General features: G+C 51.4%; 1 protein-coding gene across 3 annotated transcripts in view; it reads right to left on the reverse strand.

The window, feature by feature from the left end:
* GSN (gelsolin) overlaps positions 1-15,748 on the reverse strand; it is a 50,286-nt gene that overhangs the window by 11,535 nt on the left and 23,003 nt on the right. For 2 of the 3 annotated variants that reach the window (XM_089772965.1, XM_075905465.2), the window contains 8 exons: positions 9,500-9,701; positions 8,135-8,289; positions 6,220-6,381; positions 5,684-5,833; positions 5,031-5,123; positions 2,615-2,747; positions 1,210-1,298; positions 238-453 (listed from right to left, as the gene is read on the reverse strand). In XM_089772965.1, coding sequence (XP_089629091.1) covers positions 238-453; positions 1,210-1,298; positions 2,615-2,747; positions 5,031-5,123; positions 5,684-5,833; positions 6,220-6,381; positions 8,135-8,289; positions 9,500-9,692 — 1,191 coding nt within the window. In that variant the 5' untranslated portion in view covers positions 9,693-9,701. Of the gene's footprint in view, positions 1-237; positions 454-1,209; positions 1,299-2,614; positions 2,748-5,030; positions 5,124-5,683; positions 5,834-6,219; positions 6,382-8,134; positions 8,290-9,499; positions 9,702-11,021; positions 11,265-15,748 lie in introns of those variants that run through there. The other variant, XM_089772966.1, reaches the window with a different exon arrangement.

The following is a 15,748-nucleotide window of genomic DNA, read 5'->3' on the forward strand; positions in this document are numbered from 1 at the left end:
ATAGTACAGAAGAGAGAAGAGGACGCCATGGCATTGAGCCCTTCTGATCACAACCTCCGTCTGGCTTCTTGGCACCAACGCAGGAGCCCGCCGAGAGGGAGACGCTACTTGCCCCTCGTGTACTCCCACACGGTCCCCGTCACCTCCTCCCATGCCAACGGAAGAACCGAGAGGGACACGAACTGGCCCCCAGGGCTGCCGAGGCTGCCCGGCTCTCTCCATGCCCTGCCCCCTAACCTGTTTCTTTCCAGAGCCGTCGTCCTCCATGCCGTGCTGGGCAGCCATGGCTGTGGAGTTGTGAAGCGTAGCAGCGTCGAAGGGCACGTTCTCGACCTTGGCGATGTGGCTGGAGACGTAGGCCGTGCCCAGCCCCTCCGTCTGGTCCCTCTCCCGCCAGTTCTTGAAGAACTGCTTGAACAAGGGGGTCTCGCCGCTCTCGGGCAGGACTTGGATCTGAAACGAGGGAGCTGGCCCGTCACGGGGAATCTAGCCCTGACCTCGGCGGTCCTAGCCAATCGAGGGGGGCTTGGTGGCCTGATTTTATACGGAAGTCCCAATATTCAGGGATTTTTCTTATATAGCTGCCAATAACCCCCAACTTCCTGTCCTGATTTTTTCACACTGTCTGTTTGCACCCAAAACTAATCCCAGATGTTACCCAGCCTGCGGCTGGAGAAATCCCTGGAGTGACTCCTCATCAGCTGTCCCAAGGGGGAGTCAGCCAAAAACATCCACTGAGGGGCAGCCCTGAACTGGTAAGTCTCAAACCCACAGCCAGGTGCCTGAGGTGCCCACAGGTCTCACTGGCCTCATTCGGGAAGACTGGGCGATCAATCCTCCGCTATCTCCAGGAGGGAGGTGGCGTTCTACCCCCCTTAGGGCTTGGCTCTCAGAAGGTTTTCACCAGCAAAGTGACCACTGGCTCGTTTGTACCCGGCTCATCTGTCTGTTCACGCCTGTTTTGAACACAAGTCAACCTGGAACGTCTGTGTTACCACAATAAAGCCCTGGAGCTCAAGAGCATGTTACACTGGTGACCACCGCATGGCAGGGCTGAGGGAAGAGGGATCTCTCTGAAGAAAATGCCAGAAAATACCAATAGGGTCCTTCCTTGGTGGGTTCTCTGTTTCTCCTGCTGCCCTTTGGACCATCTGATCCAGTCCCCCACCCCCACCCCAGAGAGTCTGAGGGGTAGCCGGCGCTGTGTACCTGGGTGTGTTTGGGGTACTTCATCTTGGTGATGAAGTCGGAGGCAGTTTTCAGGGCTGCCTTCTTCTCATCGGAGTTGGCCTTCTTGCCTTGAATGAGAACACAGAGGGCAGCGTGGAGGATTGTTAAACAACACACCCTGATTTACAAACAAAACAATCGTCCCTGATTTCCTTCATGCCCGAGGGCAAAGCGAGTCTCTCAGTCCACAAGCAAACCCCTTCTACAGCTGCAGTGCAGCGGGGCAAAGAGAGAACGGCACCCATCTGCGAGGTATCCATTAGGGTCATCTGGGAGAGCACATTAAATCAATTCTCTGCCATTTTGGGGGTCCTCTGGCATTGGAGTTCCTCGGTCCCTCCTGTTCCCTGGCTGTGGCACGCGCTAGTTTAGTTTCCTGATGGCTGATATACTTTGGTGTGATTCCGGTGGCTGGTCTGCAGGTGGAGGTGGCTGGACGGGGTTGGTGTCTTGTGATGCTGGTGGTCCTGTCTGGCCTTGAACTCTGGGATTGCATGTGCCAAGTCCTGTAGCATATGGCCTAGTGACACAAACTCCCACCCCCTGCATCCTCCCAGTCATCCATGAGCCACAGTCCAGCGGACAGGTGTCAAACATCTGTAATGCTCTGACAGGCCACCAGAGGGCAGGAGCCCCACAGCCACGGATCCTCCAACCACACTCTGCGTTGGAGTCTCCAAGACTGCCAGCAAGCATCTCTCCCTTGGAGCTCTGGCATCAGGCGCATTCAGCAGGAAAGAGAAGACTGGCATACCTACTGGAGGGAGCATTTCCACACGAGTGTCCTCACTGCACAGGCAGACCCCCACTGCCACCAGGGCGCCCCACCTAAAGATCCCTGTGCCGGTATCCAGGGATCTTTTCATCTTTTTCTAAAGCTTTGTCTATACTCAATTGCTGCCATGATCAATCTTCTGGAGTTTGATTTAGTGAGTCTAGTTAAGACTCACTAAATTGAACTCAGAGAGCACCCCTGTTGGTGGCCGGCACTCCTATTCCTGCGAGGAGTAAGGGACGTTCCCGTCGGCCTCCCGCTGTGCGGATGTCACCAAGCTCAGCTTAAGGTAAACCAACGCCAGCAATGTATTTTACCTAGTTGGATTCATGCACCGTAAGCCAAGCTGTCGGGTCTAGTGTAGGTCTGGCCTAAGTCTCCGGCCTGAGACCTTCCCTTTGGCTCCCACGTTGTAGCAACCCTCCCTCCACTTGAGGAACGAGATGCCCTTCTGAGCCCTTGCATGCTGTTAATTTCCAGGAGGCACTGCAATTGACGGGCACCACGCCTTCCCTCCCCACCCCATCGTGCAGGAAGCTGGGACCAAGGATTGAAGCTAGATCCCACACCCGGTTAACTGGATCTACTTCTCCTCCCTCCCCGCGGTACCTTTCCAAATGAAGATTTTCCCATCTGAGCCATGGTCCAGAATGAAGCAGTCGTCTGAGTTCAGTGCAACCTGGGAGAACGGATTCTCGTCTGCCACCAGAGAGACGGCCATGGTCCCTGCCCCGTTGGAGACCTGGGACAGTGAAAGACGAGAATCGGTTTAGAGGCGCTGTGTGGAAGAGTCTCCCCTCCACGTTCCACAGCGATTGGAGCCGTGGGAGGCAGACCTCACAATCTGGGTGCTTTGGTTTCTCCCGTGCCTCCTGTCCTTCCAACGTGACGTTCTTGGCACAGCGGTGATGCGATACAAAGGGGCATCTGTCCCAAGGAATTCAGGAATTTCGCCCTCCACGGCAGCTTCCTTAGGAGGCTACAGAAAGGGTGGCACATCTCTCCAACAGTGCTAATGCAGCCAACGGGGCCTTTTCAGCACAACCGTCCTGGACTCCATCCCCAGGAAAGGCCACTGGTGGGGCATGGGGGGGAGGCTCAGACTCTGGAGTTGCTAAGGAACAAGTGCTGATGTCATAAAACTCCTTCCATTTATGAAACCACCTCCCCGTAGAGCAGGCATGTCCAAAGTCCGGCCCGCGGGCCAATTGCGGCCCGTGTTCCGATTTAATACGGCCCCCGCTTCCTCCCCCTCTCCTGGCTCCCTGGTGCTCTTTTGATCTGGCGCGCCCAGCGCGCCGCTTCCGGCCGCGCCGCCACCGCCTCCGCGGTCCTAGAGCCTGCCCTGTAGGGCACGTCCGCAGCCCCGCTCGGCTGCGGGTTCGCCCTGCCCCTGGGTCGCCGTGGGGCCGGCGTACCCTGCGCTCGCCGCCCGCCTCTGACCCGGCCCTCACGCATGTTCACTTCTTCAAATCTGGCCCTCTTTGAAAAAAGTTTGGACACCCCTGCCGTAGAGGAACTAAAAATCGAATGGGCTACGGAGACTGAACTCGCTTCTTGCCCCTTGAAGTGATCCCCCTCCAGGGCAGGGCTGAGGGACACTGGCAGGCCCTAGTGAGACAGTGTTCCCCGCTGCTGCCCGCGCTGGGCCTAGCCACAGCGCTGAGCCCCCAGAGCTGGTGAGCCCATCTGCATGGTGGAGCGGAGGAGATCAGAGTCTGGGTCCCAAGCTCATTGATTCTCCATCACTCCTGACCGGCCAGAGGAGGGCGCTCGTACTTCACGAATAGCTAGCGATGCAGGGAGAGAGACACAGCGCTCCTCTCTCCGCTCCAGCTCTGCCTCGCTACAACAGGTTCGCCCAGGGGTGAGCAATAAAATGGCAGTTCGTCAGGGTTATCCCCTGGCAGGCCCCCCCTACTATCAGGGAGGTAAAAATCTGTTTAATTAGTTAACCAGTTAACCATTACGTTTAACCGGTCATCCAATGAAAAGGAGCGAGTGGAGGGAGAGGGTCAGGGCTGCTCCACCTGGGCTGGAGAAGCCCCCAGCCAATGGCAGGTGGGGGGCTCCTCCAGCCCCCACCGGTTAACCATAACCGATAAGTCTCACCCGTTAAGGGTAAGGCTTGCCGGTTAACCGGTTAAACATTCACATCGCTAGGTGCTATATTTTCTTGCGCCTCTGCAGGTACAGGCGACTGCAGCTCCCATTGGCTGCAGATCGCCATTCTTGGCCAATGGGAGCTGCGGGAAGTGGCGTGCACCAGGACACCACTTCCTGCAGCTCCCGTTAACCAGGAACAGCGATCTGCGGCCAACAGGCGATGCAATTGCTCGTATATGTATTATGCAGGTACATATAGTAGCAGGGGCCTGAAGGGGTAACCCTAAGGAACCGGATCCCTGGGTCAGACATATATTTGTCAAGGACGGTCTAAGTCAAGGCTATTCAACATGCGGCCCGCAGCCTGTTTGTGGTCCGCGGTGCAGTTTAGGTTTATGCAGGGCTCAACATGCAGCCCACGAGTAGGATCCTTTGAACATGGCCTCCACTGGGAACACGCTCCACAACAGCGAGTCAATAGAACGGTCTTCTGTTGAGACGCGTTTTAGTAGTTAAATTCCTGGGCTGTCATTGCTCATTCAAAGTGCTGTCGTGTGGGTGGAATCGGGTCAATAGTGCATTTTATTAATATCAGCAGAACTGACTTGCTTGGGGCCTGCGTGTGGCGTAGTGTTGCCTTAATCTTTGTATTCATGCCCGTCAGCGTGAAGGAAGCTATTTGCATATATTTGCATGTATACTTGCATGTACATGCAACCACACTTAAGTTGTGGCCCTCGGCATGTGCTGTGATTGTCACTGTGGCCCCCGGAGCTTCCAAAATCGAGTAGCCCCGGTCTAAGTTCACTTGGCCCTGCCTTAGCGCCTCTCAATTTCTCTTCCAGCCTGACACTTGAATGGTTCTGTGATTCGACCCTTTGTGGGGCTCCTCTGACAGCAGCCATCTGCTTCGTGTTACCTTGTACAGCTTAGCCAGCTTTCTATTGGATGCGTCAGCTTTCACGTCCTCATCAGAGACTCCTTCTGGCAGATCGGGCTTCGGTCCCAGAACCTGGGAGAGAGGAAAACAATTGCTAGCTGCGAGCATCGATCCAAGAGAGCCACTGCTCCTCCAGATGCTCGGACCGCAAAAAAAAAAAAAAAAAAAACCCACAACCCACACACACAAGAGAAAATTGTGGGTCGACAACATCCAAATTGATACGTTCCGATCTCCAAACCTGGCTTTAACAGTCACTGTTTCCTTGTCCTTCGCATAGAGAATTATGCACTTCGGTAGTCCCTTCCCCCGAGGCTCTCAAAGCACTTCACACACATTAAGTATGCAGGAACCAGGGGAAACCGAGGCACGGAAAGGCCATATGACCTGCCGAAAGCCACACAGCATGTCAGTGGCAAGGCCAGATGTAGAGCCCGATACCGCGACTCACAAGCCTGTTCTGTAGCCATTTTACAGCGTTTCTCCTGCTGATCGTAGATGGGCAGACACATCCTGGATTGCCCACGTGCATGCGAGCCGCCCTTTCACCCGCAGCCCACACTGGCCACCCCGCAGCTCACTGCCCAGGGAGGCCTTTGCTCTGCGGTTCAGTGAAACACAAGGAAAGAGACCTGCAGCATCTGCTCCCGCTCTGACCCTTCCTCTATCACGTAGACTTTGCCACGGCCGCTCCGCTCGTTATCCCGGATTCCCTTGGCCATCTGGGTGGCTTTCAGCCGCTCGAAGCGATTGCTCTTGGCGCCACACCACTGGTGGATGTCCTGTGGGGCAGAAAGAGAACGGGATTTCAGAGTGCCCCACGCCGGGAACACAGGGCTTCTTTAGAACGCGCCCACGGAGGGGTCAGCAGACCTGCGCGATGCAGTGGCAGCATATTAGGACCACATCCTGGCGGCAGGGGAGTGCTTGGGAAGCGTGGATCTAGGGGGCCGGGGTCCCACAGCTCATCCGACCAGGAAAACACGGCTCACTTTCCAGCCAGGCAAGCGGAGAGCGAATAGATCAGCGGAACGGTGTGTGAAACCACGGTGACCTGAGGTAGCCTGGCACCGCTTCACACAGAAGAGGACGAAGAACGAACTGTCCCACCCAGACCTCCTCCGTTCCCCGAAGGTTCGGCACGCGGGAGTTGAACTCGCGGACTTACGCTGCCCAGATCCAGGATGAAACAGTCTCCGTTGTTGAAACTGTCCCAGCTCACCGGGACCTCGGTAGCTCGAACCACTCGCCTGCCTTTGATCTGAAGGAGCCTTTGGACGGTCACCTCATTGGGAACCACGTGCTTGAAGCCAGAAGCCACCCCACCAGCCTAGAAGAACAAAGACGATGGCGACACTGTTCGATGTTGGGTCGATGTCAGAGGCCCACACTTCCCAAGCCAGGCCCCCATCTCTGTCTCACTACAAGTTGAACCTCTCTAGTCCGGCACCCTCAGGACTTAACGGATGCCAAAGCCGACAACTTACCAACCCACAGGAGGTCAATGTTGTCTAGCAGCATTTCTAGCACCTCCACTGCTTCTTGGACTTTTCGGGGTCAATTAGAGCTAAATAATAGCACCGAACACTGAGAGCCAGGACTGGCGGCTGCAAACCCACTTTATGGGATGGCGGGAAACTTGGCCACGCCCATGCCAAGTGGACATCCGGCTAACTAACGTCATGCCAGACCATGGATGTTTCCAGACCGGAGAGTGCCAGACTAGTGAGGTTCAACCTCTACATCAATCATCATGCCCATCTCATATGCAGGGAAATGGGTGCAAAGGATTCTGGGACACACCCAAGAGGTGTGCCGCATGCCTCTGACTATGAATATAAAGGGGGTGAGCAGGAAGTGGAAGAAGCCTGGGGTGTGTTGGTCTTTCTATCGCACAGCGTGTATGAGGTACCAGCCATGCCCCTTTGCCCGTTCCCCGTTACCCATCGCCCCCCATTCACTCTCACTGCGGCTAAGAGAAAGAGCGAACAAAGCGCAGAGTGAATTCAAACAAGAGACCGTATCAGGGCAGAGCTGGGAATAGGACTCACACTTCCCGACCACCCCGCCCCTTGCTCTAACCACTGAAACACGCTGCCCCTCTTTGAACAGTCTGTTTCTGGACAACTGCCTATCGCCCAGTTTTTCACTCTCCATACGGGAAGAGAAAACTCATTCTCTTTTTTGGGGGGGGGGTTGCTATCTGCCATTTTCATGGCTTTTGTCCAAGGCGAGGTTCAAAACATTCTCAAAAGTGAGGTGTCCACAGATTAAAGATCTCAATCTGGTAGGCACTTTGGTACTATTCTGGGACAATTTAGGCAGTAGGTTCATTCAGCCATTCCCCCAAAGTGAAACCAAATTAACACGAGAAAGGAATGGAAAATGCCAGGTTATGAATAAGGAAACAAAAGGATTGCAGGATCGTTGGGACTGGTCCTGCCTAGAGCAGGGGGCTGGACTTGATGATCTTCTAAGGTCTTTTCCAGCTCTATGGTTCTATGATTCTATGAAAATCCCGGAGAAAAGGCCGTGGGGCACAGAACTTTGCTGTGTTTGTGCCGGTGTAAAGCCAATGTAGGTAACTATTCCTGGACAGTCTAATTCCTCCCCCTTGTGTCCACCCTTTTGCAATCCTGTGGAGAAATGACTCCCTGATGCTGTCCCTCACCTCCCGAATATAATGGATGATAGCTGCCCGGAGAGCAGGGAGAGGAAATGTGGCAGGCATAGAAACAGAGATAATGGAAAGACCATGGGAGGTAGGTACGTGGGGATGGAGACAATCATAGGGCAAGGAATTTGCCATTAACTCAGATTTCTATTGCAGACAGCTCCCTTCTTTGAAGAAAAACAAAACCCTACAATGTGGGGCTTTCATGTCTGTCTCATTGAATCCACCCAGGCTCTCTTGCTGAGGGCAGCTGTTCTGCATCCTGCCCATTTTAGAGCTCTGAAAACATCCGGTGAGGGATGTATTCCCCGTGCTCAACAATTTTGACTTCCCCTCAGTGACACGGGCAGGCGGGGACTCCAGCGAATCCGATTCAGACCCGCTCAGTGGATGTCCTGCAATTACATACTTTGTACTTCAGGCCGGATTTGAAGTATCCTAGGAAAGTCGAAGACTCGTGCCCCTGCACCTCCCGATGCTGGATAGCCTTCCCCTGGAGATAGTCGTCCAGCTGGACAGTGAATATGGCAGCTGCACCGCTTTCATCCTGGCTACAGAAATCCCCTAGAAATCAAAGGAAGACCAGGCAGAGTGAAGGGAAGGCCTGTGGAAAGACTAAGTCCCTGAAGGGCTAGTTTCCTGGAAAACCTCTACAGCTAGGTATTTGATTACAGTCAGGGAAAGGGCTCAGTTTCTTTCCTTCTGACATTTTCCCTTTCCCTGGGAGAAAGCCAGGCAAGGACTGACCCTCAGAATCTCACTTTCTCCATCTGTACAAACAGCAACCGCGACCCATATCTCCTTCATAAAGCGCTTTGAGATCAGTGGATGAGAAGTTCCGGATAAGAGCTTGGTGTTACTGTAACGCTGGCCAACCCTGGTTATCTGAGGGTGGAATCAAACCTGGGACCTGGGGAGCTTAGTGCATGAGCCTCTACCACTTGAGCTAAAAGCCAGCTGGCTCTGAGCAAAGCCTGTAGAGCAAACTCATTATTCTCTCTGAGCGTGGTCTCAGTGCCACTAGATGGGACAGTGCGCCCCACTCAGCAGGTGTGTGGGTTACACTAGCTCAGCAGGTGTGTGGGTTACACAACTACCACTGACAGCCTGGCCAGTTGTTGGCAAGAAGGTGCGTCCACTCTGCCCAACAGCCAGGAAATCTAGCAGACCCTTAACGTGGCACTTGGGTATCAGCAGCCTGGCTCTGCAGACTGTCGGGAACCCTTGAGAATTCGGGGGATCTGGTATGGCTACAACACAACTACGACAATGCACTGAACTAAAGCCCCATTTACCGTTAGCAGACTACACTGTTTGATAGCACCCCAGGGCTGCCGGGAGCGGGGGGTATTTTGTATGAGAACTCAACAGAGGTCCTGTCTGCTCTATGCGGGCAGTAAAGATCCCAGGACACTGCACAAAAGCATAAGGATTTGTTGCAGCGTCTGAACAAAATTTTCACTTCTTCTGATGGAGCAAGGGTGTGATTAGTTGCAGCTCTCCACCCCAGAACTGGCTGCATGTCAATTGTGCAATGTACAGAGAAAGCGCAAAACACTTTGGGATGGGAGGCACTTTGGGAACATAACAGTACGTGACCTGAACTGTGCCACTTTCGTCTTCCTTTTCCCCTGTGGCAGGACAGGTTTACCCAACAGTCCCGGACCAGCGAGAGGAAACCGGTGCAAGAATTTTCACCTCCCCGGGTTTAGCACCAGGAGCTGGAAGACCTGCCAATTTCCATGAAGACAGAGACAAGCCCATCGGACCTTACCTAACCAGAAATGCAGGTCATACTGCAGGTTCCCGCTCCGCTGTTTGACGGTGTTCAGAATCAGATACGCATCTCCGGTGAAGAAGTCTCCATACAGGTTTTTTGGCACCGGGACCAAATCAAATTTCTCAATCCGCCAGATCTGTAGGCCTGGCTCCTTTCCAGCCTTCTGAAATTCAGCGTGTTCCACCATGCTGACAGGCTGGGGGAGGGAATGAAAGAGAGAATTCTCCTAGGCATGCGCAGTACAACAAAGCTCTTGTGAAACACAGACCACGTCGGGACTCCTACTTATTGCGATTCCAAACAACGATGGGGAAGTTTCTATGGGCCCTTACACGGAAATCATCGAAGGAAAATCCCTTTTCACTTTTAGTACTTTCCATGGTCACCCACCTCCATTTCCTGACTTCCTTCCTAGCTTCTTTCTGCCTCTATTCCCTATTCTCAGATTACTTTCTCCCTACCCATTCAGCTTTGTAGTTCTTTCCTCTCCGCTGATTAGTCATTTATTTGTAGGGAGGGCAAAGGCGAAGACAAGAAAGACCCCTCTCTGTCTATTTATTCCTTTTCATAAATGTTCCATATGCTAGAAGGCTCCAGGGGAAATTATATATTGTGTTTTATAGATGTTACGTGGTTTGCAAAATCACTGTTCTATTTCCCTAAAACACGTGTGATCTATTACAGGAAAGTGCTTTGAAGCCTCCCATTGCTAGACTGGGAAAACCACAAGAGAGAACTATCTGAAGTTGGCAGGGATAGGTGACCTACTAGGACTTTTGCATCCCTAATGTCTATGCTGCTATGGTATTATGATGCGCTATTTACTCCGGCGCTTTTGTGTGGCTTCTATGAATTACACTAATCCATCACTACGGCTGACAGCCGTTGACTCCCTTTAAATTAGCCTGTCTCTAGCAAACTCTGCAGTTCTAGCTTGCCATGGCTGCCTCTATATTATTGTTATTAAGGACAGATAACATGTCCTCACGTCTTTTGAGAAAATAAAGTTCTAGGAAGAATTCAGGATAATAACGTTAAAAAGAAGTACCCCAATCCTGATGTGTTTTAGATGGAAGTGTCCCCCTTCTAGGGCAGCCTAGCTTACTTCTGAGTACTATAAACTAATAAAGGCGAAGAAGAAAGAAAGAATATTACATCATAAGCAACCAGTACTTCAACAAAGAGGAAAATTCACAGCAGTTAATGAACAAAAATAAAAATGTATGCTCAACTCATAAGGCAGAAATACAAAAGGCTGCAGACTGGAAAGCAATATGGCAAATTAGCCGCTGAATCCACGTCTAAACTGAACCCTGACTCCAAATGCTTAATCCAGTGCTCTCTTACAGTTTCCACTCTGCCGACTGCACAGCCGCATTACTCCCAAATTCCGACCACAGACTCAGGAAAACCTTTTACAAAAGCTTAAAACTCCCCAGGAGACCACGACCTTTGCAAGTATTTTCTTAGCAGAGGAAAAGTTTGACGGTTTTTAATTACAGGCTTGGTCACTTACCACAGCTGAAAAAAGCAGAGCTGCTGTAACGAGACAGCCGAGCCCTGCAACAGATACAGAACTTGCGTAGCATAACCTCAGAGCCATTGTACAAAACACTGTGAGAAGAATGCAACTGTAGCCCTGTCTGCCCGGGACACTAGGAAGTGTGTTTAACAAGCAAAGGGGTTCTTCCCTCTTTCCCCTCCGACAGAAGAGAGGCTGAGCTGTCCCAGTTCTTTTTCTGTTTCCCTGTGAATGAAGATGTGGGGCATAGGCCGGTGTTTTATCACACACGAACACACCCAGCTCCCTCTGGAATACGAGGACGTAACATGCCTATGCACACGGTCCACTTGGAGGCTACACAGATTTATTCTGTACAGTCATTTCTGGAGGCTTAGTCCCAAAAGTCAGTAATATGATATTCATTACAGCGGGCGGTACAATGGACAAATCAACTAAATATTTGGTCAAACGGCCAGTAACAGAGGCAGGCATCCACAGCAGAGACCAAAAATTTATCTGCTGAGGACAGGAACTAAACAGAGAGTTGATGAGGTGCAGAGGGAGAAAAGGATTGTTCCAGATGGCAAAGCCGGCGGAGGAAAAAGAATCTCATGCCAACATCAGTGAACTGCAGAAAGGACAGAGAGTGCTGAAGGGAGCCGGCTGGCTGAGTGGAGGATGCGGACGATGTGCTCCTATTTCCCGGTACATACAGATAAGCAAAAAAAAGCAACGTTTGGCAAATGTGTTGGGTTTCTTGAACAAGGATTTAAGACTCTATCCGAGCTAGCATGAAATTGGAATGGAGCAGAGGGGTCCTAAGGAAGACAAGGGAGGTCCACTGGCAAAAGGGCCCAGACAAGATGGGAGAGCCAGAGTTAACCCGATCATTTCACACCGTACGCGTTAGGGCTTTAGCATCTCTCTCGCAGCCTTTGGGCTTCCACTAAAACAGCACAGAGCTGGTGTCAAAAAGACGGGAGAACCAGGCCTGTTATCTCCTGCCACGAGGTGATCAGAGCCAGAAATGAGCCTGCTTCATCCAAGTAGCACACAAAACTAGAGGACACCAAATGAAGTTAATGGGTAGCAGGTTTAAAATTAATAAAAGAAAGTTCTTCACACAGCGTGTAGTCAACCTGTGGAACTCCTTGCCAGAGGAGGCTGTGAAGGCTAGGACTAGAACAGAGTTTAAAGAGAAGCTAGATAATTTCATGGAGGTTAGGTCCATAAAAGGCTATTAGCCAGGGGATAGAAATGGTGTCCTTGGCCTCTGTTTGTCTGGAGAAGGATGGCAGGAGACAAATTGCTTGATCATTGTCTTCGGTCCACCCTCTCTGGGGCACCTGGTGCTGGCCACTGTCAGCAGACAGGCTGCTGGGCTACATGGACCTTTGGTCTGACCCAATGCGGCCGTTCTTATGTAAAACAAAAAGTGCCCCTATAATAAGACTTCTCACGGAGTGTACCACCAGGCCGCATATATGCGTCATATATGTCAATGGATTAGCCACCCGAGGAGGATAATTGCCTACTACCACTACCACATGATAGAGTTGCTCCTAGAATTCCAAGCACTTCACTGCGGAACTAAAGGCTCGGGGTTGAAATGTTACTGAAGACCCAGGCAAAGGTTTGCTGTAGCCATACCGTACAGTCTGTGATCATAGAATAATAGGACTGGAAGGGACCTCGAGAGGTCATCGAGTCCAGCCCCCCGCCCTCAAGGCAGGACCAAGCTCCGTCTACACCATCCCTGACAGATGTCTATCCAACCTGTTCTTAAATATCTCCAGAGAGGGAGATTCCACCACCTCCCTTGGCAATTTATTCCAATATTTGACCACCCTGACAGTTAGGAATTTTTTCCTAATGTCCAATCTAAACCTCCCCTGCTGCACTTTAAGCCCATTACTCCTTGTCCTGTCCTCAGAAACCAAGAGGAACAATTTTTCTCCTTCCTCCTTGTGACACCCTTTTAGATATTTGAAAACCGCTATCATGTCCCCCCTTAATCTTCTTTTTTCCAAACTAAACAAGCCCAGTTCATGAAGCCTGACTTCATAGGTCATGTTCTCTAAACCTTTAATCATTCTTGTCGCTCTTCTCTGCTCCCTTTCCATGGTAGGCCTACCCTAGGAGGTCAGACAAAGAACGCTGATTGGGTGGAAATAAATCTTTGTATGTGTTTGTACTGCAGCCTGCACTTCCACTTTTAATGTATTTGGAGTGGAATTGAGTGGAATCCTCCAATTAATTACCTGACTCTCTTGGGAAACACTCATACAAAGGTCTGCTGCTCCTCCCACCCCAGCTGACGTCAGTGGCCAAACTTCTGTTTACCTCCGGGAGCAAGATCAGGGATACCCCTGACCTCCAGCATAGGAAGAATCGTGGGAGAATCGTTTTTGATCTCTGTTGTGCTAGAACATTGTGGGGTTTTTTCTAGTTTTCCAGAGCTGGTGGTCTGTGTTTGGACATTGGGCTATTAAGTATTTCAGATCTTGGCACACTCCGGTTGACAGTAAGTATCAAAACAAAATTTCTTTGGACATTCACAAATTTTAACAAAAAATAAAAACAATGTCTTCATCTGGCTGGCTTAGACGGGATTTTTTTCCCCCTCTCCCTGGGGAGGGTGCATCAACGGTCTGTAAAGCAACAAACATTTGCTGGAATTGTAAGTGTTGGCCAAGGCAAGTTGAGCAGTGCTGGGAAGCCATCCGGGAATGGCTCTTCCAGCTGCTCCAGCTGCTGTCCACCCAACTCCAGAGGACTGAAAAACAAATTAGTAACAACAATGGAAAGAGAGACAAGTCCCTTGCAGATGGAAAGACAGCTTCAAGTACTTATTCTTAAACATTTATACAGAGCCAGAACTTTGCATGCAACTCCACCGAGACTGAGGGAAAAAATCCCGGGGTAAAGAGCCTAAGTCATTCAGGAGCCTAAATCCCATTTTCAAAAGTGACACGGGTGCTTACATCTCATAGGCTAAGGCTCCTAAGTCACTTAGGTGGGTTTGAAAATGTTACCCCCTGGTCCTGCAGAGCTTACAATGTCAATCAGACAAATGCGAAGCATGAAGGTAAACCAAGGAAAGAGGTTAAGGAAAGGAGAGTGAAACAAAAATAACATGACCAACATATTTTAGGACATCAAGTGAGAATGTGTAATATTCCAGTGACTGATCCAGCCTATTGCTACTGTCAGCAAATATAGTTATGCCTTGGCTTTTACTAAGATGGCAGAAAACTGAGTTTTGGTGCTGAAGTGTTCAAAGCATTGTTCCCTATAAGCTGTGTGCTTGTGCGGCTGCTCAGGAAAGATTCCAATGACACCCAGCTGATTAGCAGAGTTCCCGCAGCGAGGTTACTTGTTGCTAACAGTGGTGCACATCCGCACCTGTCTTGCTGCACATAACAAAACTTATTCCACACGTGGGTGGAAAAGATTAGTGGGAACAATGGCTCAAAGCCTGTTGTTGACATGTGGCAGAAGTCACCAGATGGATGAGAGAGAAGACGCCACCGGTGGAAAGCATGACAAAGAAGTGGGAGGCAGATACTAGCCTGGCCCCCAGAAACATCCTCACAACTGATGCAAAGTAAAGCCAACGTCTTGCATTCCAGGAGAGCAAAGCTCCATACATACAGGCAGAGATGTAGCCGTGTTAGTCTGGAGCAGCTGAAACAAAAAACAGGACTGTGTAACACGGAATACACAGTGTTAGTGCTGGGGGATTATCGACATGCGGCGGCGCTGCTCAGAGCTGGAAATAAAAGCATGTCAGGAAAGAAGCCCCAGTGTTTTGAACCAACCGCGGAAGACAATCGCTTATTACGGAAGCCAGGTGCGTGATTAACATCTCAGTAAACATGACAAGTCGAGTCGAGAATGTCTTTTTAACGTGCACCTTCCCATCGAGATAATTGTGGGGAAACGCTCGCTCGGTACAGCGCAGAGCACCCCAGACACACAGCGAACGAAAAGTAACATCTACAAGGAAGCTTTAATTATCCGATTGCTCAGCTGCCGCGTACACCCATGTTCTAGTGGGGGGGGCTGCTTTTTTCAAAGTGTTCGGTGAATGCGGTGAGATGTTCACCCCGCACAAGTAGCAAAAGGGTTCATGTGGGCCTCAAAGGCCAATTAACTCCCCGGGCTGAACCTGGAGGATGCCCCAGGCCTAAGGAAAGAAGCAGAGAGGAGCTGGGTGGAGGCCTGGCACAGAAGGGGGCTGCAAGGGAGAGAGAGGAGGATGGTGCAGGTGTGCCCTGGGAATAAGACAGGTCAGAGATGTGGGAGATGCTCCTGCGGGGCCAGGAGGAAGCTTGTGTGGGAAAAGCAGAACTGGAGCAAGCTCCTGTAACTGACCCTGGTACCAGGGCAGAAAGCAGAGCTTGGGAGAGATGCTCTAGGGAGCCCAGTTTGCTACCCAGAGCCCAGCAAGGGGCTTGGGGGAAGGCGCATGGTGGAATGGGGTCCAAGGAGGCTCTGATGGAGTCGACTGTGGCTGCTACCCGCCTGGGAGCCCCTGTATAGGGTGGGCCTGGGTTCCTCTTCTGGCCATTGGGATGATGGTGTGAAACCCCTGACCCAGAAGAATCAGGAGGCTTTAAAGCCTTAAGAGACCTATGTTCACACTGTGGGTGTGGGGCCTGAATTTTTGTGCTGGACTTTCTGTGACCCCAGGAGGGGTGGAACTTCAACGTGACCTGCCTGAGTTGCAAGAAGAG

Source organism: Pelodiscus sinensis, chromosome 23 (genome assembly GCF_052426305.1).
Source record: "Pelodiscus sinensis isolate ZL-2025 chromosome 23, ASM5242630v1, whole genome shotgun sequence".
NCBI classification, from domain to species: Eukaryota; Metazoa; Chordata; order Testudines; family Trionychidae; genus Pelodiscus; species Pelodiscus sinensis.